The 22,766-nt window shown below is 42.9% G+C and overlaps 1 protein-coding gene across 1 annotated transcript; it reads left to right on the forward strand.

The window, feature by feature from the left end:
* Positions 1–6,852: 6,852 nt before the first annotated feature.
* On the forward strand, positions 6,853–20,780 carry LOC145631490 (uncharacterized). The gene is made up of 5 exons (XM_081683587.1): positions 6,853–7,300; positions 18,953–19,407; positions 19,486–19,703; positions 19,892–20,291; positions 20,358–20,780. The coding sequence occupies exons 1-5, from the start codon at positions 6,853–6,855 to the stop codon at positions 20,778–20,780; spliced, it is 1,944 nt and encodes a 647-aa protein (XP_081539713.1).
* The last annotated feature ends 1,986 nt before the right edge of the window (positions 20,781–22,766 follow it).

The raw sequence follows: 22,766 nt of genomic DNA on the forward strand, positions 1-22,766 counted from the left end.
TTGCTTGGACAATAAATCCTGAATCACATGTAATCCATTAACACTCTCAAAATTTTATCATCTTATTATGGAAATCGTGGATAATGAAGATGCTAAGGTTTGCAAAGTAATTATAACTAAACCTATGCAATAAGTGAACGGCAACATTCATAATTGCATGAAAGAAATCAAGCATATCAAATTTGAGTGTCAATTCTATGAATGTTTTATGAAGAGTACTACTCTTAAAACATTTGGGAAAAACCATTTATCATAAGATGAAACATTGTGAAGTTTCATAGTGGAATAAAATATTTCTAAATATTCCACAAAACTATTTAATTGTGGTTTAGAATTAAATAATGAGTCCATTCGATTTTAATACATATTCAAAATAGGGTATCAAGTCAATGGTTTGGATAAAGAAACACCTATTAAGGGAACATTGAATATTTTAATAAAAAATTATCCCTAATCAAGGTCATATTTTTTGTGGACGATTAATGACCATTAGAGATTAGTGTGTAGTATGATTTATAGCACCGTTTCTGGTGCTATGAGGATATAAATCATTTGCACAGGTATTGGTTTAGAACCATACTGGATCGACCTATGAGAATACTTTAAGAGATTTAAAAATCATCATAAGTATTTTTCTCATTATTACTATCGGAACTCTTTTCCTTGACCATGAGTAGTGGGAGGTCTCTTGTTTGAGTACTAGTCCGCTTTGGTATCCGCCAAACGTCTGCCGTAACTAGGGATTATAACAACAGATATCGGGCGGCTAGGTCCTCTTAGTAAGAGAAGCTACATTACAAGATTGGAAATGTCCCCCTACTAACAATAGGGAATATGTCTTGTTGTTTACAAGGGCTCTCGAAGAGCGAGACAGTGAAAATGCATGGTCATGCTCAGATGGATTTTAGAAATCATCTGCTTATTGACAGTCAAACTCGGATTTCGAGAAACAAATCTGGACGTAACAAAGATGACGAGTAATCTTACTCTGTAGTTCATGAAGAGACATGAAGAGACATGGGAAAGGGGCTATACACTATATGCACACTTGTCCGGAAGGACAAGTGGGAGATTGAAAGGAATGGTGTGCTTCGAACAAGTGTATTATTCTGATGGCGGGTTCAGAATTATTAGAAAGCTAATATATTCAGTAAGGTCAATTGATCGGAATGCCTGTGTGGAGGCCGCTTCCGATCAGTAATATTAATATAATTAATATTACAGCTTAATCTTGACTGAACCCTTCGGGTCACACCCAAGCAAAATATACGAACCGACTCGACGAATTAATTCGGAAGAAATTAATTCGTCGCCTGAGTGTTAAATATTTAGACGTCGGAAATTCGAGCTTAGAGCGTCGGAAGTCGAGTCAAAATAATAAAAAGACGAGACGACAAATTAGTAATAAATCAACAATGACCAAAATATCCCTAGCATCGGAATCCCGAGTGCTAGGGGATTAGCCGAGCTAGAAGCCCGCACCATGTGCGAGACATGCTAGCAAGGCGTGGCTAGCAGCCCACACCATGTGCAAGGCATGCTAGCACAGCACGGCCAGCAGCCCGCAAGCAGTGCGTGGCGTGCTGGGGTGCGCTGCTGCTAGCAGCCCGCACATGTGGGTGGCTAGCTTGCAGCGCCCTCGGCATCAGCAGCCCGCATTGATGTGCGTGGGCGTGCTGGGCCGAGCTGGCAGCAGCTAGCAGCCCGCACGGTGCGAGGCTAGCTGGGCCGTGGGCCTAGGTCGGGTAGAAAGGGGAAGCTAGAAAGTATGCTTGCTTTTTGGTGTGGACAAGTGTCACAAGGAGAGGAAGGAGTGGGGAGCAAGTATGGTCTCCTCCTCTGCAAGTGGTCCATACTCCTCTTTACATATGACTAGGACACTTGTTGATTTATTACTTGCTTATATATTTAATTTAATTTAGCTTTAAATTAATTTGTGGAATTTCATGAATCCCACATTGAAGGGATAGAAATACCCACTCATACTTTCCTCTATAAATACCAACCTTGGGATTTGGTGTAAAGAGCTTGAGTGGGAGTTAGAAAGAGCATTCCATATTTTGGAAAAACTCTTAAACTCCATTAACACTTGGGTTTTGGTCGGACCTTGCTAACTCCAAGGTAGCGGACCTAAAAAGTCGTGTTCGTCCTTTGTGGGTGGATACCGTTGGAGCCACGGCATTTGCGGTGCTCAAGGCTTTCAAGTAAGAGCCCGTTTTGAGAGGGCGAAGCTCGCTTCAAGGGTATGATTCGTTCTTCCTTTTCTTGTGTTTATTTATGCTTTATGGTTTTATTAATTACGAGTGGTTCCTTGGGTCGGGGTTGTTTCCGCGGTGAGTCGGACTCACCAAACCCCAACAGGCGCGACATGCTTGGTGCTGGTGCGTGGCCTATAGCGCGCCTGATCGTGCGAGCGTCTAGCACGATCGGGCGACGCTGCTGAGAAGGAGCGCAAGGGAAAAGGCGGGCCCGATCGGGCGGCCCTTTGCCCGATCGGGCGCGTGTTTTCTCAAGACCTGATTAGTTAGTTTTAATTTTTGTTTTAGGGAACGTTTAAGTACGAGATTTGTACGTAATTTTTTATTACCTTCTTTCTTAGACTTTCTCTCTCTACTTAGAATATTTTCTCTCTCAACTTTTGTTCTTAATTATTTCCATTAATCAAGATTTCTTTTGGTAACAATTTCTTCCCTTTTAATTTCAGCTATTTTACTTACTTCTTTGATTATGCTTTTATTTATTTATTTGATTAGTTTAGTTATGATGATGCGTGAGTAGTTTAATTCTAGGGTTTATGGGGATCCATAATTAATATGAAGGGATAATTTGTTATTATTGATTATTGGTATTGCATGATAATTTCTTATTGAATTGTTTTAATTCTTTGCAATTAGATTATGAATCGAACAGATGTAATTTGATTGTGAATGTTTAGCAATATTGAATTGATGAATCGAGCAGATGTTAATTTAATATTAAAGGCTATTTTTAATAGGAACTTAGATCTAGTAAATTGCGAGAGCCTGTTAGATCTATGTTGATTAATAAATTGCGAGAGCCTGTTAATCATGTTATTTGTGCAATATTAATTATTAACTATTATGTTTTATTCCGGAATATTAATTATTGGTGAACCTGTGACCCTAGGCCTTCTTATTATTGTTTCTTTCTCCCTAAACTTATTCTTCGTAGTATAGAATTTATTACAAAAAATATTTGTTACTTAGATAATTTAGATTATAATAAATAATGAGGAGTAAAAAGACTTGTTTCCTTGTGGAGTTCGACTCTACTTCCCTATCTACTTTAGTTAGAGGACTTAGGTATTTACTTTTGATTAGGGGATACGACTTTACCCTGTCAGAGTCACCAATGAGTTTTAGGAAAACTCATAAACCTCGTTCATGCCTTTCTCCCAAGTAGAGTTCAAGGGATAATTAGCACGAATCGTAAGTTTACCCATGCCCAAATTTGTCTTAACCAGAAATGAGTTTGGGAACGAGAGTACTAAAATAACGTTCTTTTAGGGAGGAATCGCTATTCTAGCCCTAGTTATGGCCTCTACTAGCTCTTCCTTTTTCACAATTTCATTACCAAACAATATATGCAATGTGATACCTACACAAGTAGAATAAAGATAATTAGCACCGGTTCAAACTCGGCTTAAGGCACCGTTTTGAACCGGTCACAATGTGGGGGGTGCCAATACCTCCCAACTTTGCCACCAATTCAAAACCGGTGGTATAAACTTGTTTTGGCACCGGTTAACCGGTGCCTTTTTTTTTATTTTGGCCATCGGTTAACCGGTGCAAAAAAAAAACCCCGCGCAAGAATTTTTGGTGGCAGCCACTTTTGGCACCAGTTAACCGGTGCCATTTCAGTCTAATTTTTTTTTTCATGTTTTCTTGCAATAATATTAAAAAAAAAATCCTGTAATTTCAGAAATAATAACTGTTTTCTAGCCTGTAATTCTAGCAATAATATTAACAAAAATAATTAATAATATTATTATTATAATTACCAATAATAATATTATTAAATAATATAATAAGATACAAATAATATTAAAAACAATAATTCATATATCGATATAAATATTCCCAAATGCAATATAATAAAAAAAAAAGTGTTATATATATATACAAAGGATAGTAAGTAATTAATGAATAATAATATAGTTAAAAACTTAACATAAATTTACAAGAAAAATGAAATTTACATGTTAAAGGTGATAAATGACGCCAAAATGTCACAAACTTCATTAAGTTTCTTGATTATCATTACACAATCCTTTTGTAACTTGCAAAACTTAAAATACATAAAAATTATGTTAGAATTAATTAAATAGGCTAAACAATATGAATATTATAAAAAATGACCTATATATATGACTTCCAATTTGCCAATTTTCTACATTTCTTATCAAATGAACTATTTATTTCATATAACATGTCAATGTTGGATAATATTAGGTGTCTAAAGATTGAAATCACATCAATAGATCATTTTATTAAGTTTTAAGACACATTTCACTCAAAATGGCCCAAATATGGCCTATATCACCTCTATTTAGCCCATTTCCTACATTTCATATGAAATGAACTATTTCTTTCTCATAACCTGTCAATGTTACCTAGTTTTATGTGTCTAAGGCTTAAAATTGAAACAAAAGAACATTTTATTAAGGTTTAAGACGCATTTTACTCAAAATGGCCCAAATATGGCCTATATGATTTTACTTTTCCCATTTCCTACATTTCTTATCAAATGAACATTTTTTTTCTCATAACATAACAATATTGTCTAGTTTTAGGATTATAAGGTTAGAAGTCACATCAAAAGAGCATATTAACAAAAATTGGCCAAAATATGGCCTATATGACTTCTATTTAACCCATTTTCTACTTTTTTTTTATCAAATGAACTGTTTCTATCTCATAACATTTCAATGTTACCTAGTTTTATGAGTCTAAGGCTTGATATCACATTAAAAGAGCATTATATTAAGTTTTAAGACGCATTTATCTCAAAATGACCCAAATTTGGCCTATATCACTTCTACTTTGCCCATTTCCTTCATTTCTTATGAAATGAACTATTTCTTTCTCATTACATGTCAATATTATCTAGTTTTAAGTGTATAAGGTTTGAAATCATATCAAAAGAGCATATTAACAAAAAATGGCCAAAATATGGCTTATATGACTTCTATTTAGCCCATTTTCTACCTTACTTATCAAATGATCAATTTCTTTCTCGTAACATGTCTATGTTACCTAGTGTTATGTGTCTAAGGCTTAAAATTGAATCAAAAGAACATTTAATTAAGGTTTAAGACGCTTTTTACTCAAAATGGCCCAAATATGGCCTATATGACTTCTACTTTGCCCATTTCCTACATTTCTTATCAATTGAACTATTTCCTTCTCATAACATGTCAATATTATCTAATTTTAAGTGTATAAGGTTAGAAATCATATCAGAAGAGCATATTAACAAAAAACGGCCCAGATATGGCCTACATGACTTCTATTTAGCCCATTTTCTACCTTTCTTATCAAATGAACTATTTCTTTCTCATTACTTGTCAATGTTACCTAGTGTTATATGTCTAATGCTTAAAAGTGAATCAAAAGAACATTTAATTAAGATTTAAGACGCTTTTTACTCAAAATGACCCAAATTTGGCCTACATGATTTCTACTTTGCCCATTTCCTACATTTCTTATCAAATGAACTATTTCTTTATGATAACATGTCAATGTTGGCTAATATTTGGTGTCCAAATATTGAAATCACATCAATAGCTCATTTTATTAAGTTTTAAGACGCATTTCACTCAAAATAGCTCATATATGGCCTATATAACTTCTATTTAGCCCATTTCCTACATTTCTTATGAAATGAACTATTTCTTTCTCATAGCATGTCAATGTTACCTAGTTTTATTTGTCTAAGGCTTAAAATTAAATAAAAAGAACATTTTATTAAGGTTTAAGATGCATTTTACTCAAAATGGCCCAAATATGGCCTATATGATTTTACTTTGCCCATTTCCTACATTTCTTATCAAATGAACATTTTTTTCTTATAACATAACAATATTATCTAGTTTTAGGTTTATAAGGTTAGAAATCACAACAAAAGATCATATTAACAAAAATTCGCCCAAATATGGCCAATATGACTTCTATATAGCCCATTTTCTACTTTTTTTTTTATCAAATGAAATATTTCTTTGTCATAACATTTCAATGTTACCTAGTTTTATATGTCTAAGGCTTGAAATCACATCAAAAGAGCATTTTATTAAATTTTAAGACACATTTATCTTAAAATGGCCCAAATATGGCCTATATGACTTCTACTTTGCCCATTTCCTACATTTCTTATGAAATGAACTATTTCTTTCTCATTACATGTCAATATTATCTAGTTTTAAATGTATAAGGTTAGAAATCACATCAAAAGAGCATATTAACAAAAAATGGCCTATATGACTTCTATTAAGCCCATTTTCAACCTTTCTTATCAAATGATCTATTTCTTTCTCGTAACATGTCAATGTTACCTAGTGTTATGAGTCTAAGGCTTAAAATTGAATTAAAACAACATTTAATTAAGGTTTAAGACGCATTTTACTCAAAATGGCCCAAATATGGCCTATATGACTTCTACTTTGCCCATTTCCTACATTTCGTATCAAATAAACTATTTCCTTCTCATAACATGTCAATATTATTAATTCACACAAGGGTGTGCTGAGGTTTGAATTTCGTTGACTTTCTCTCTTCTCTCTCTTCTCCATGGTTCTTCGATTTTGATCTGTTTCTTCATCAATCTTGATCTCCAATGGCTAAGAAGAAGAAGCAAAACAATTCTTCACCTCAATTAGTACAACATAGGAATTCTACTGATCCAGTTTTAGATACAATTTTGCAGAATTTGCGAAACTCAGGTTCTACTTTTGTTCCAAGCCCGATTCAGGAGGTGGATGAGCTTGTCACTCCGGCGCCGGCACTGGTCAATCCATCTTGTGGTTCTATTCCCCGGAGTGATGATGAAACTATTGCACTATTTGTTGAAGCCATTTCTAGACCAGCATCTTCGAGTTCCAATAAAACAGTACCTAGGGTTTCTGGGTTTACTGTTCCATTGGATGCTGGAGCTGCTGCTCATCGATCTGAACCAACTGTTCCCGATTCTCACTCTATACCTCCCCCGGAACAGAACTTGCACAAGGATGGTGAAGATCGACCTAGCTCATTCTCTGGGAAGTTGACTGCTAAGTGTTTTGGGGGTTTTTGTCCCTTGGGAGAGTTACAACACTAAGACTGGATTCAACAAAGGACGCCTGCACCTGCAAAGCAAACGGACCGCCGGATGGTCGGTGGTCCGCCTCCAAAGATTAAGTTAGTAAGCGTTCGGTAATAAAACGTGCGGAAGTAAAGTTTATCTGCTCGGATTCCAAGCTCAGGTAAAGTGCTGTGTGTTCCTTGAAAACGACAACTCTGTGGTAAGTGATGTGTTGTCTCGTATTGCGTGTATATTCTCTGTCTTGTCATAAATGTAAGAATGTCCCTATTTATAGGGTCCTTTTGGAAAGTGTGCCCTCCCTAGGATCAGGTGACCTAGGGATTAGGGCACGCCGTTTTTTAAGGGCCCCTTGGGATTTGGGCCTTGAAAGCCGCCAATCGCAGGGGGCAATATCTGCTCGACACGTGTCACCATCTGGATGGTCCAACTAAGTGCCCTTTCCAGTGACACGTGTCATGCTCTGATTAGGCCACTTGGCAGGGTATAAAATACCCAAATCATTTGCCCCTCACAGGGGTCACGTGTATTGCACGTGGCACCTGTGATAGGTGTCAGTATCCAAGTGGTCGGATTCAATAAGTTACTGTTGGAGGGAAAATTTTTAGGGTTTTACCTCCCTATAAATAGTAAGGTTTGACCCCCACTTTAGATTCACACCTTTGCGAATCTTTGGAAAATCTTGGACTTTTTGACTTAAAGAATCTCAAAATTCCCTAAGTGTTTTAACTTTTCAAGCATACGACACTCGGCCAACTGTCCGACCGGTCTTCAGCCAACCAAGCGCCTTTTACCCTTCTTCTAAAGGTAACGCCTTTTTTTTCTTCATTTTACTTTTCATTTTCTCTCTTCTTTTTTTTTCGAAAAAATGGTTTCTCAATCGCATGCGGCACGGCATAGGATAGTGATCAGCCGGTCACCGGGGACGGCTGAATCTAGAACTAGCAATGCCGAATGCTTGGCCAAAGACCTTGCTTTGCGAACTTCTCCGAATCCGACCGTTTCCGTGTCTGTGCAGGACATTATGGCCAGAACTAAAAGAACAACAAGATAATATAGCTCCGATGGAACTTTCTACCATTCGGATGGGTCGACTGTATATTCAGACGGCTCAATAAGAGTACCTCGAAGTGAGGTGTCGGAGCATCCTAACAGCCCTTCTTATCTTCCTCCAACCCCCCCTCCTATTACCATTCGCCCACATCTAGTGGAACTCCCAGTGATGGAATCCTGGAGGAGGCGGATGAACAATATCAACCCGGGCCTTCTGGACAGGCGTCGGAAGAGAGTCTAGGGGAGGACCCCGCTGGCACCAATCGGCGGTCCCCTAGTTCTGATGAGAGCTCTGATGACGAGTCGGCCTCGTCATCTTCTTCAGAGAACGCCTCCATAACCTCAGAGGAGGCAAGAACAAAAATAGATTCTGCCAGGGAGTCCCTGGCAGTGGATAAGGGGGAAAGCTGGGCCGAGCCGAGCGCTTCCAGGAGCTTGGAGAGAGCCCCTTACTATCATCATGTTTCGCACAGCAGGCGGAACTCCATGGAATCCGGCCTTGCCAATTTTGGGCGCAAGGTCGTTCTGGGCTATGAGGACGACACCATTACCTGGTCGAGCCTGGCCAGCTATGAGGACAGAGCATTCGGCTGCTATGAAGCGGCCTTCCAAGCTGGCCTCCGCTTCCCTCTCCATCCGGCCGTGGAGAGGATCTTGGATGGATACCAACTCGGTATCTGGCAACTTGTACCCAACTCCTGGATTAATATTCTGGGGTACGTTGCCGCCTGTGAGATGCTGCAGGTGGAGGCGAGCTTTGAAGCGTTCGCCCACATGCACTATCTGAGTAGGGCGCCTGCTAGGGGTTGTGAGGGCTGGTACACCTTGACCACTTGCAAGGGGTACATGATGGCTGTTGGCAAAGAGAACAAGTGGAAAGACTGGAGGACTAAGTTTTACATAGTCAAGTCTGCCGACAGCCGCCTGAACCAAAAGTATAACAGGTGGAATAAGAATCCACCTCTCCTAGCAGGCAGGAGTGCATTGCCGCCTCTTCCTAGGCGGGCAAAGGAGGAGATCATGGACAAAGGGTTGTTTACCGTGTCCGTGAGGACGAATGATGAGGGGGACAAGGAGGTCACCCCTCAATGCTATCTCCCTTTGTACAAATGGTTTGAGGAGGGAACGTTCTTAGCCGCCTGTGGGCTAAGCTCTGAAATGCCGAGAGGTAGTCGGCCGTTTGTTTAATATGCAATTTCATTTTGCTTTTCAATACTTGTTTGATGGTGCTAACACTTGTTCATTTTTGCAGACAAGGCAATGGAGAAGCTCTCGGCCTCAAGGAAGCCGGCTGTATCTGCTGCTCGATACAGATCAAATGTCCTAAACAGGGCAGAGGCAACCACCCATATCAAGGTGGATGAGCAGAAAACTGGCGGCACCCCCAAGGTGAGAACCTGTTATACTTGCCATTTCTGACTAATGCTAAATTTTTCCTAATGATTCCTGACTTGTTTTATCTTGTTCATGTAGGGTGCCCCTACCAAATCTCCCTCAAAACCATCCGACCCTAAAATCCAAAAGACAAGGGCGGGTGATGTGAGCGCATCCGGAAAGGGCGGCCGGAAGCACATTGCTCAGAAGCCCAAGAGAGGCCTAGACGCCTCTTCTCTTGAAGCTGATAGGGGGATCAGCAAACCGGATGTCCAGAGGACATCGAAGGGTGGCTTCAAGATACCCACCACTGCTGTGGGCTCAGCAGGAGAGAGGAGGAGTTTGGGGAAAGAGGAGGAACCACAGGACGATGGTAAAACCGTTCGCCTTTTTTGTTCTTCCATTCAGATAAATTTGTGTTATTTTCCTAACTCTCTTTCCTTCTCAGTCCCTGTGCAGAGGCCGACTGTAATCCAGATGGCCAAGTCCATGCTGAGGGCGGTTGATCCTGACGACAAAGCGTCTGTCAGAGGGGTCGGCACTCTGGACTTGGATGGCATCTTGGGGAACCTCTGCGAGGTATGAGTCTTAACTTAAGCAATTCTCTTCTTTTTTTTTTGTTTGCTCAAGTCTTTATCCGCCTGGTTTTAACCATTCGGCTCTTTTTGCAGGCCATGCTGCGCGTCCAAGGGCTCAGGCAACCCCTCAAGGACAAGTCCAAAGAGGTAACAGCCGCTAAAGCTCGGGCCGAGTCCGCCTTGGATCGATCTCAATTTGATATTGCTCAAAATGAGCTTCTGACGCTTGATATGATGTATTCGCAGGCGGAAGCCAATATGCAGGTGAAGAAGGATCTGGACTCGGCCCGCCTGCACATCACTTCCCTTAAGAAAGAAATCACAAGTCTTAAGGAGAAGCTCAAGCCTCTTCAGGATGCCAAGGAAGAGGCCGAGAGAGCCAAGCAGAGGGTGGGCCGCCTGGAGCAGCGCCTCTCCAACCAGGAGCATCAGCTGAAGACCAAGTTTGAGTCCGTAGCTGAACAAGAGAGAAAAGCTCTTGTTAAGCAAATGATGAGCGACTATGATGCCATCATGCGGGACACTTGGGCGGCTGTGCAGCCGGACTCAGAATATCAGACTTGGAAATCCAAGTTTGATGAAGCCAGCAAAGCATTCGACGCTCGCCTTCTTGACGAGGATGAGAATGAAGCTAGGGCTGCTGCTGAGGCCGAGGAAAGCTCCGGGTCTGACTCTTCTGGGGAGTCGTCCTCTGGTGGAGAGGAGGAAGATCAGGTGGAGGAGCGAGAGAAAAATGATGAAGAGCAGCCGAAGGGCAACAGGCCGGCTGCCAATGAAGAGGCTCTCCCCTGATCACTTAAGCTTTTTATTTTTTCTGCGGCCGAATGGCCATGTACTTGCTTTTCCGGCCTGCGTGCCGAGTATTGATGTTTCTTTACCGACTGAGGGGTCGGGTACTTTGACAATTTATCTGGCTTTGCCAGAAAACAATCTTAACCAGTCGTCTGATGGCAATTGGTCTTTTTAATTTAAATCATTCGGCCATTTGGCTGAAGTTATTCATATTGTTGTCTTGCATTTTTTAATTTTTGTAATTTTTCATTGCATGTTTTTGGCTAAGTATTATAACCTGTATACCATGCGAATGTTCTTGCCCTTGGGCGGATGTCGAGTGGTTTTGGTTTATTGGATTGATTGACTTAGAAATTATTGATACTTAGAAGAGTATTCATGGTTTCTAAGTCAATCAATCACTATGGTGATTGCCCCAAACCACTCGGCAGACGTCCATTCAGAATTGGCAACTTAAAGTTTTCATTCGGCCATTGGCTCAAACAAAACTCAAATTTCCAACTTAGCAAATTTTGCTAGGGGAAATCTTCCGCCTGTTTTGCCCCGTGAGCTAAAAACAGGCGCATCCGGCCATAGGCCTCTTTGAGATAAGATAAGTTTATAACTTAGCAAATGGTCTTTAAAAAGAATTGTCCGCCTGTCTTGCCCCAAAAGCAAAGAACAGGCGTCATCCGGTCAAAAGCCTCATTAGGTGCTTAAGTAGTTAACTTGTATATTAACAAGAATGTTCCACCTGCTTTGCCCCTGGGCAAAAACAGGCGCATCCGGCTTAATGCCTCTTTAGCCTCTACTTATGAAACAGTGACCATTTTCGAGCTGTGCTAGAACAGTTAGAAAATTTAGGCCTTTTAGATTTCACTTTCGATTAAAACAAATGACTGCAAATGCTGCCTTAGCATTCGGTAGGGCCGCTTGTTATATTTGTAGAGCAATGTGCCACCCAAATGGGAGATGCTTCTCCTCGACGAATTCGCCCGAATGGACGTCGCTGGTTATCTGACTCATGTTGGAGCAGACGGTCATACTCATGTTGGAGCAGACTATGACCATTCGGTCTCTTTTGTTTATTAATATCCGGCCATGGGCCTCATCATTATTTTATCTGGCCTTAGGCCTCTTAAATGGTTGAGTAAATATTTGTTAAGTGTCGATATTAACTTAATGAATTTCGCAGGAACGACTGTTCTAAAGCAATCGGCTCCTTCAGAAGGGTTGGGGCGTCTGCTGTTGGGACAGACGCTTTCCAAACGCATTGGTCGTCTTTACTTTGTACAGGCGACACTAAGAAACTTAAATAAAAAGACAAGTTAGGAAATGAAGGCATATTCTCATTAACAAAACTTGAGATAACAAGATTGAAGTCTTTACATTCGTACTTAGAAGTAGTACTTTTTCAAGTTATCTACATTCCAAGTTCTAGGCAGCTGCCTGCCGTCTGGGTCTTCCAGGTGGTAGGTGTCGTCTCTTACTTCCTCATAGATTCGGTAGGGGCCTTCCCAATTTGGGGTTAGCTTTCCCTGTTCATTCGCCCTACCGACTGCCTCCATTTTCCGTAGCACAAAGTCCCCCACTTTGAGAGGACGCTTGTGTACTCTTTTGTTGTAAGCCCGAGTCATTCTCAGACGGTATATCTCATGACGCAAGGCACCATTTCCCCTGCGCTCTCGAAGTGAGTCCAATGCTAGGCGCATGGCCTCCCAGTTCGCCTCTTCATCAGACAGCATGATTCGAAGATTCGGCTCATAGTGCTCAATGGGCAGAACAGCTTCTGCTCCATACACCATGAGAAACGGGGTTTCTCCAGTTGCCCCTTTAGCAGTCGTTCTGATGGACCAGAGGACGTGTGGTAATTCATCCGCCCAGAGATCACCAGCCCGTACTTGTTGAAGGCTTCGACCTGGCCGTTTGCTTGTGGTCGGCCGACTGATGCAAAGAAGCTTGAGACCCCTTGCTCTCCTAGCCAAGTCTTGAGTTGAGGCGTCTCAAATTGAGGACCATTGTCAAAAACCATAGACATGGGCACCCCAAAGCGAGTGATAATGTTCCTCCAGATGAAGGAAATGACATCTTTTGTCTTGATGTTTTTGACTGCCTCCGCCTCTACCCACTTGGTAAAGTAATCCACAGCCACCAGTATATAGCGCTTGCCGCCTGGTGCAGCTGTATATGGCCCCAGAATGTCCATGCCCCATTTGGAAAAAGGTATTAGGCTGTGGATGGCCGTCAGGTCTGTGGCCGGACGATGGATGAGCTTGCCAAATTTTTGGCACTTGTCACATTTTTTAACCATTTCCATTGCATCCGACTCTAGAGTTGGCCAGAAGTAAAGCCGCCTGGCCTTGACAGCGAGGGATCTGCCGCCTATATGGGAGGCGCAGAATCCTGAATGCAACTCTTCGAGGACTTCCTTACCCTTCTCAGGGGTTACACACTTCAATAGGGGTTTCAGAAAACCAGCCCTGAAGAGTTCTCCTTGTCGCAACTCGAAGTTAGCCGCTCGTTTTTTCAGAACAGCCGCCTCCTGTGGTGAGTCAGGGAGCGTGCCGTCTGCAAGATAGGCCCGGATGCTGTCCATCCAGGTTGAGCTTCGGTCAAGAATTCCAATGGGGTCTTCCTCAGATATACTTCTTCTTTCCATGACCTCCTAGAAAACTGACCGAGGCGTTTCACAGGAGGCGGATTATGCCAGCTTGGACAGAGCATCCGCCTGATTATTTGAAGACCTGGGCACTTGAGTTAGATTGAATTCTTCAAGTGTCCCAACTTCATCCTTGACCGCCTGCAAGTATTTAATCATGGCCGGATGAGTGGCCTCGTACGTCCCATTGACTTGGAGTACGACCAGTTGTGAATCCGAGCAAGCGTCAATTTTCTTTGCCCCTGCTGCCTTACAGTACTGAATGCCAGCAAGCAGGGCTTCATACTCGGCCTCATTGTTAGAGACCTGGAACTTGAACCGTAGTGCATACTCGTATTTGTCTCCTTCAGGAGACTGACAGATAATTCCTGCACCACAGCCGTTCGCAGTGGAGCTCCCGTCCACATACACTTTCCAAACCTGACTAGTATCATCCGGAGCAACCGACTTTGTCATTTCCACAATAAAGTCGGCGAATGCTTGCCCCTTTATTTCTTTCCTTGGTTCGTAAGTGATTTCCAATCCTTGCATTTCAATCGCCCATTTGAGCATTCGTCCATAAGACTCCAAGGTTATGAGTGGTCGTTTGATCGGTTGGTCAGTATAGACTTCTACCGCATGCGCCAAGAAGTAGGGTTTAAGCTTCTTGATGGCCATGTAAAGGGCAAGGCCGAATTTCTCAACCATGGGGTACTGAAGCTCCGCATTTCTCAGAACATGGCTAATGAAATACACCGGGAGCTGGATGCCGTCTCTTTCAGCTAAGAGAACGGCACTGAGGGCATGATCAGAGACGACTAATTACATGAAGAGCTTCTCTTTGGGCAAAGGGCTGACAAGCCTCGGCAAAGAGTGCAGATGAGTTTTCAGCTTTTGAAAGGCCGCCTCTGCATCATCCCCCCATTCAAAGTTGGTCTTCTTTTTGATTTCCTGGAAGAAGTAGAGGCACTTGTCGCCTGACCGACTGAGGAATCTCCCCAAGGCCGCCAGACAACCTGTTATTTTTTGCACTTCCTTTACAGTACGGGGCGTCTGCATGTCGATTACCGCCTGTGTTTTCTCAGGGTTGGCCTCTATTCCCTTTTGGTCAAAAAATCTGAGAAACTTCCCAGACTCAACACCAAAGACACACTTTTTTGGGTTTAGCATGACCTTATGCCGCCTGAGTGTGGCGAATGTTTCTCGGAGATCAGCAAGATGATCCACCTGTTGTTTGGATTTGACAATCATGTCATCAATGTACGCCTCTACATTCCTTCCGATTTGATTAATGAAGACCGTGTTAATCATTCGTTGTAAAGTAGCAGGCGCATTCTTCAAACCAAACGGCATCACCGTATAACAGAACAACCCCTGATCAGTGACGAATGCCGTCTTTTCTTGATCTTTTTTCCACAGGGGGATCTGATGGAAACCTGAATAGGCGTCCATAAAACTCATCAAGGCATGTCCGGCTGTTGAGTCGACCAAACTGTCGATCTTAGGCAATGGATAACTATCCTTTGGACATGCCTTGTTGAGGTCTGTGTAGTCAACACACATCCGCCAAGTTCCATTCGGCTTTTTTACTAACACAACGTTAGCTACCCACTTAGGGAAATTGCACGGCCGAATGAACTTGGCATCTAACAGCTTTTTTACTTCGGCAGCTGCCGCCTGACTTCTTTCTTCGCCGTGGTTTCTTTTCTTTTGCCGGATGGGCTTCTTTTTAGGATCCACGGCGAGTTTGTGGACGGCAAGATCCGGGCTGATGCCTGGCATCTCCTCCACTTCAAAGGCAAAGATGTCTTTGAATTCCCTCAGCAGTTGGTGAAGGCTTTCACCTAGCTTTGCAAATGCAACCGTCCCCACCTTAACAATCCGTTCTGGACGGCTGTCGTCCAGAGGGATATCAATGTGTTCACCAGTAGGATGGGGACGGAGGTCATCCGACCGCTCCCCGGTCAGTGATTGCTATTGTTTTTCTTTTTTGACCACCACCAGCTGATCAGTCTTTCTTTTATTTCCGGCTGGTGGGGCTGACTGTTCTTCCTCGACATCGTCGAGGTTGATTGTTTGCTTGCCCCGACCGGATGCTACGGCCGCGGGCTTGACGTCCGAGAGGTAACACTCTCGAGCCGTCTTTTGGTCCCCATTAAGGGAGCCGACTGTTCCATCATCCTTCTCATACTTGAGTAGCATGAGAGCAGGGATGATGACGGCCTTACACTCGTTAAGAGTGGGACGGCCAAAGATGAGGTTGTAAGCTGTGAGCTCTTCAACCACTAGGAAACAGATGGTCATGTGCCGACCGTCTCCCCTGCTTCCCAGGCGGACAGGTAAGTCAATTCGTCCGACTGGGTGCACAAGTCCTCCCCCAAACCCAACATGGGTGTGGGAGACCTCCATCATGCTATCTGGTTTGTACTTGAGATTGGATAAGCATTTGAGGCTGATGAGGTCAGAGGAGCTTCCTGTGTCAATCAGAATTCGGCCAACCAACTGGTTGCCGACCTTGTACTCAATGACAACAGGGTCATCATGCGGCCGACAGACTTTGCCTCTGTCCTGCTCGATGATGACAACTTTAGGGAAGGTGGATGTGCCTGCCGCATCCCCTTCCTCAACAGAATTGACCATCTTTCTCAGATGGTCCTTGGTGCCCCGAATGGTCGGGCCACTACCGGCAAATCCGCCTGCTATGGTGTATACCGGATCTTCATCAGTTTCGGCACTCACAGCAGGCTGGGGAGTCTTTTTCTTGGACTGCCCCGGATTTGCCTTTGAAGTCACTTTGGACTTCACATAGGACTTCAGCTGTCCTTTGTCGGCCAGACGGTCGAGCTCCCGCTTAAGACTAAAGCAGTCGTTCGTGTCATGGCCAACATCCTCATGGAAATGGCAATGCTTGTTTTTGTTCCGATTTTCAGCGGAACCTTTCATAGGAGTCGGCTTTTCAAGAGTCAGCCAATCCTTAATTTCCAAGAGGATAGAGCAGCAGTCCTTGTGGAATTCGTACCTTGGGACGTACGGTTTCCACTCCTTTTTCTTCTTCTGGGCCGGTTGATCAGAGTTATCAATGGCCCAGACTTGCTTTTTCTTTTTGCTCTCTTCTAGCTTAGGAGCCGGCTGAGCAGGCCGACTCTCCTTCTGCCGGTCGGACTTCTTATGGTCCGACTGCTTGTTGAAGGAGCAGAGTTCGGTCGCCTGTATATAGGCTTCCGCCTCTCGCAAGGCTCCTTGCAGAGTAAAGATTTGTTTGCGGACGAGTTCGTACTTAAAAGTAGACCCGTCCTTCAGACCCTTAAAGAAGTCTCTGAAAGCGACCTCATCAGACAGCCCATGAATCTGGATTCGAACCAGATTAAACCGCCTGATGTAGGAACGCAAGCCTTCTCTATCTCCCTGCTGTACATTGCCCAAGTAAAGATTTGTCTTTTTGACAGGGATGTGCATAGAGAAGTTTGAAGCAAACAAGAACGCAAGCGTCTTGAAGCTATTTATGCAACCAGCTGGCAGATTGCCAAACCACTACAGGGCTATGCCCTTCAGGGTGGCTGGAAAGCAACGACACCATGCGGCATCATCTAACCCTTGTAAATACATAAGGTGGGTGTATGCTAGCAGGTGGTCTTCTGGGTTGGAGGTCCCGTCATAGGTTCCAACCAGAACGTTTTTAACTTTAGCCAGCTGTACGACTTCAGTTATTTCCCTGGAGAAAGCAGAGGTTTGATCTCCAAGGTCTTGCAGCCTAAGCTGCCAGTCCATCGGCTGATAGCCGTATGCCGCCTGTCCTCCAAAGAGGGCAGGTTGCATGTAAGGTAAAACTGGTGCCTGGTACAATGGTTGTGCCATGTACTGGGCCGACTGAATCATATGAGGACCAGACTGAACCCGTTGGCTGCTTGCTGGAGTCTCATGTACAGACTGGGAACACCTCACAGAGGTATTCCGAAAGCTATCATGATAAGTCGACGTTGAAGCCGACTCTGATAGCTGGGCTCTCTTCTCCTCAATGTATTGCCGAGCGTCAGAGAACGTTTTCTTGCTACCATCCGGCTGTATGTGCCGGATGGCTTTTCTTGTGCCCATTTCTGGGAAACGGAGCCGAGGAAGGTCAAACTGGGGCCGGGTCTTCTCCTTAGGGGCAGGATGAGGAGTTGGCTGACAGTCCCTAACCGACTTCTGTTTGCCAGCTTGGGCTGGCTTCTTGGCCGACTGCTCCTTTCTAGGAGCAGGCAACTTCTTCGAGGCGAGTTGTTTGATTTCACCCCTGAGGCTGCTCAGGAGTGTCATTAGTTCATCTCGAGTGACGGGAGTCGATCCTGCCGCCTGGGAAGGATCAACTGGCCGCCCCGAGGGCTTCTTTGGCTGACCAGCAGTTTTGCTTGGGCCTGCCTGGTCATGGTGGCGCTCCCGCCTCTCCTTACTGCGGATGCGTTTAGAGATGAGGGATCCATTTGGATCCATATAGGTTTCGACATCAGCGTCGTCACCTGAGTCATGATCTGTTTGGACCTCTACGTCTTCTAGAGGCCGAATGGCCTCTGGGTTCGGTACAGGTGCTTGTGAAGCCATTTCAGAGGTACTCTCCCCACAGACGGCGCCAAATGTTTTGGGGGTTTTGTCTCTTGGGAGAGTTACAACACTGAGACTGGATTCAACAAAGGACGCCTGCACCTGCAAAGCAAACGGACCGCCGGATGGTCGGTGGTCCGCCTCCGAAGATTAAGTTAGTAAGCGTTCGGTAATAAAACGTGCGGAAGTAAAGTTTATCTGCTCGGATTCCAAGCTCAGGTAAAGTGCTGTGTGTTCCTTGAAAACGACAACTCTGTGGTAAGTGACGTGTTGTCTCGTATTGCGTGTATATTCTCTGTCTTGTCATAAATGTAAGAATGTCCATATTTATAGGGTCCTTTTGGAAAGTGTGCCCTCCCTAGGATCTGGTGACCTAGGGATTAGGGCACGCCGTTTTTTAAGGGCCCCTTGGGATTTGGGCCTTGAAAGCCGCCAATCGCAGGGGGCAATATCTGCTCGACACGTGTCACCATCTGGATGGTCCAACTAAGTGCCCCTTCCAGTGACACGTGTCATGCTCTGATTAGGCCACTTGGCAGGGTATAAAATACCCAAATCACTAAGGGAGCTCCCCTGTTCTTTGTTGCCCCGGTGGTTCAAAATGGGAAATAGGTAGCTCAACTGTAGGATTCTGAACTTATGGAAGGTAATAAGAAATGGTCTAATGCTTTAGTTTTCTATGTTGTTGGTCATTATCCTACTATTGCTGCTGTTCTTCGTTTTATAGCTCAACAATGGAATGATGTGAAAAAACCAGAATTTTTTTGGCATGACGATGGGTATTTTATCATTAATTGTTGCTCAGTTAGTGAAAAGGATAATATTCTTTGCTCTGGTCCGCATATGTTCATGGAAAAGCCAGCAATCATTAAGCCTTGGAGTCCTAAATTTGATTTTGGTGCTGAGATTTTGAGAACTGTTCCATTATGGGTTAAGTTCCCAAACTTACCTTTAAATAGATGGGGTCCTAAAGCTCTTAGTCGTATTGGTAGCTTGCTTGGTATACCAATTTGTTCTGATGAATGTACTACAAGACAACTAAGAGTTTCCTTTGCTAGAGTTCTAATAGAAATTGATGTTAACAAGCCATTGCCTAAATCTGTATTTGTGGAAAGCCCCTCGAAGGAAACTTTGGAACTTAAGGTAGTCTATGAATGGACTCCACCCTTTTGCTCTTAGTGCAATAAAGTGGGCCATGACTGTTCTGTCAAAGCTCCAGCAGCTCCTAAGCAATCAGTGACTGCAGCTCCCAAGCAGTCAGTGAATGCAGCTCCTAAATCAGTGCAGCAAGTTTCGGTTGCTAAGCCTACTGCTCCTGTTGTTGATGTTAATGCTTCTGTTCATGGGCAATATGTTATCACTCCACAGGTTCATACTTCTCAAAACTCAGATGAGGGGTGGAGAATAGTTGGAAGGAAGACAAAAAGTCAGCAAACTAGAGTTAATCAGCCTGCTTCTACCTCTAATGCTTTTGTTGCTTTATTTGCAAATAAAATGGATGGTGCAGGTGGTTTCACTATAAATCCAAGCGGGGGTAAGGTTAATCCCCCTTTGGTGTCTTGATTTACTGTATCTGGAATGTCAGGGGCCTGAATGACCCTGGCAAAGTTGCCTCTGTAAAGAGGTTGCTTCATTCTCATTCAGTTGATGTTATTGGCCTTCTTGAAACAAAAGTCAAATCAAAATATGTTTTCACTTACCAAAAGAAGTTTGGCTCTTCTTGGCTTTGGGTGTGCAATTATGATCATTCTCCTAAAGGGAGGATTTGGCTTGGTTGGAATGTAGATAGAGTAACTGTCAATGTCTTAAAGACTCATGAGCAGTTTATACATTGTAGTGTCCTTTCTAAGGATCTTTCTACTCAAATTCATCTCACTGTTATCTATGGTCTTCATTCTATTCATGATAGGCTTCCTATGTGGGAAGGGATTAGGAACATCTCTATTCAGCATTCTCCATGGCTCTGTGCTGGTGACTTTAACTGTGTTCTTCATACTTCAGACAGGCTTCATGATACTGATGTTACTAATTATAAGAATAGAGATTTCTAGAGTTTGGTTGATGATTTGGACCTCACTGAGGTCAAGAGCAAAGGAGCCTTCTACTCTTGGTCAAATAAGGCTCACACTGGTCCTAGAATTCTTTCTAGGATTGATAGAGTCTTTGCTAACCAAGCTTGGCTGGCCTCTCATGGTCATGTTGAAACTGTCTATCTTCCCCCTTCTTTATCTGATCACAGTCCAGTCCTTTTGGATATTTGTTCTGCTCCTGCTGGGAAAGGTAGACCTTTCAGGTTTCTAAAATGTATTGCTGATCATCTTGATTTCCTTGATACTGTTTCTCAAGCTTGGTGTTCTGGTGGTTCTGTCTGGCAGAAGCTTAATTATGTGAAGTCTAGTATCAAGTCTCTTAATAGCAAGCAGTTTGGCAATATTGCTGAGAAGATTGATCAAGCTAATGTTGAGCTTGCTTGAATTCAGAACTTAATGGCTCAGAATCCTGATGATTTGGATTTATATGTAAAAGAATCTGATGCTATTAAGGTTGTCAAACACTGGAATGATATTCAAGAAAGCATCTTCAAACAAAAGTCTAGGATCAACTGGATTAAGCTTGGAGATGGCAATTCCCATTATTTTTTCTCAGTGATGAAGAATAGACAAGCAAGGAACAGAATTGACTCCATCTTTGACTCTAACCAGGTTTTGCTTAAGGATCCGGATGCTATTTCTCATGAGATTATTTCTTTCTATCAGTCTCTTTTAGGGACTAAGGCTCCTTGGCTTCCTGCTGTTGATCTTGTTACTATGAGGAGAGGTAAACAACTTAGCTCTGTTGCTCAGAGCTATCTCATTCAGCCTGTCTCTCATGCTGAAATTGATGCTGCCCTTAAGGGAATTGATAGCACTAAAGCTCCTGGTATTGATGGCTTTAACTCCTTTTTCTTTAAGAGAGCTTGGCATATTGTGAAAGATGATATTTATGCAAGTGTTATTGATTTCTTTACTAAAGGGACCTTGCCTAAGCAATGGAATTGCACCACTATCACTCTTGTTCCTAAAATCCCTAATGCTTCCCATGTTAAGAATTTTAGACCTATAGCTTGTTGCATTGTGGTTTATAAGCTTATTTCTAAGGTCATAACGGCTAGACTTGCTGCTATCATTGGTGAGGTCATTGATGATGCTCAAGTAGGTTTTATTCCAGGCAAGCACATTAGTGACAATATCCTTCTTGCAACTGAGTTGATCAAAGGCTATGATCACAAATTTATTTCACCTAGATGCATGGTTAAGGTGGATCTGAAGAAAGCCTATGATTCAGTTGAGTGGGGATTCTTGATTACTGTTATGCAGGAGCTTGGTTTTCCTCAGAGGTTTATTAACTAGATCTGGACCTATCTTACTTCTGTCTCTTATTATATTCTTATCAATGGTTTCCCTGCTCCTCCCTTTGAAGCTAAGAAAGGTTTAAGGCAAGGTGATCCTATGTCTCCCTTTCTTTTTGCTATTGGTATGGAATACCTTTCCAAATGCCTTGATGAGCTTAGGTTAACTCCTGATTTTAACTTTCATCCTAGATGTGAAAATTTAAACCTAACTCCTATGATTTTTGCTGATGATCTGTTGATGTTTTCTAGAGCCTGATAGTGTTTCTGTCAAGCTTCTCTTCCAGGCTTTTTTGAAATTTTCTGGTGCTTCAGGGCTTTCTGCTAATCTTGATAAAAGTGAAGTTTACTTTGGAGGAGTTTCTGTTGATGTCCAGACAGAACTTAAAGAGCTTCTTGGTGTTTCTCAAGAATCTATTCCTTTGAGATATCTTGGGGTCCCTCTCTCTTCTAAGAAGCTTACAATTGCTCAGTGTAGGCCTTTGGTGGAGAAAGTGACTCCTAGAATTCAAGGGTGGATGGCTAAACACTTGTCCTATGCTGGGAGGCTCCAGTTGGTTAAGAGTGTGTTGTTTGGTATTCAGACATATTGGGCTCAAATCTTTATCTTACCAAAGAAAATTCTGAAAGAGATTGAGGCTAGATTCAGATGCTTTCTTTTGGACTGGCTCCTCTGCTCCTGCTAGGAAATCTTTGGTTTCTTGGAACTATGTCTGTCTTCCTAAAGTCTGTGGTGGCTGGAACTTGCTTTCTCTCCCTGAGTGGAATAAGGCAGCTGTCACTAAGTTACTTTGGGATATTGCTCACAAGGCTGATAATCTTTGGCTTAAGTGGGTCCATATTTATTATTTCAAGCATAAAGATTGTTGGACCACTCCTATCCCTGCTAAATGCTCCTGGTTTTTGAAGAAAATCCTAAGTTGTAGAGATTTTGTGAATGATCAAGGGGGATGGGATGGTCTCATACAGGGCAATAAGATGAAAATCAAGAAGTTGTATGCTGCTATTAGGCCTCAAGTCCCTAAGATTCCTTGAAAGAGGGTCATTTGCCATAACTTGGCAACTCCTGAAA

The sequence above is a fragment of the Chenopodium album genome, chromosome 1 (assembly GCF_948465745.1).
Source record: "Chenopodium album chromosome 1, dcCheAlbu1.1, whole genome shotgun sequence".
Classification (NCBI taxonomy): domain Eukaryota; kingdom Viridiplantae; phylum Streptophyta; class Magnoliopsida; order Caryophyllales; family Amaranthaceae; genus Chenopodium; species Chenopodium album.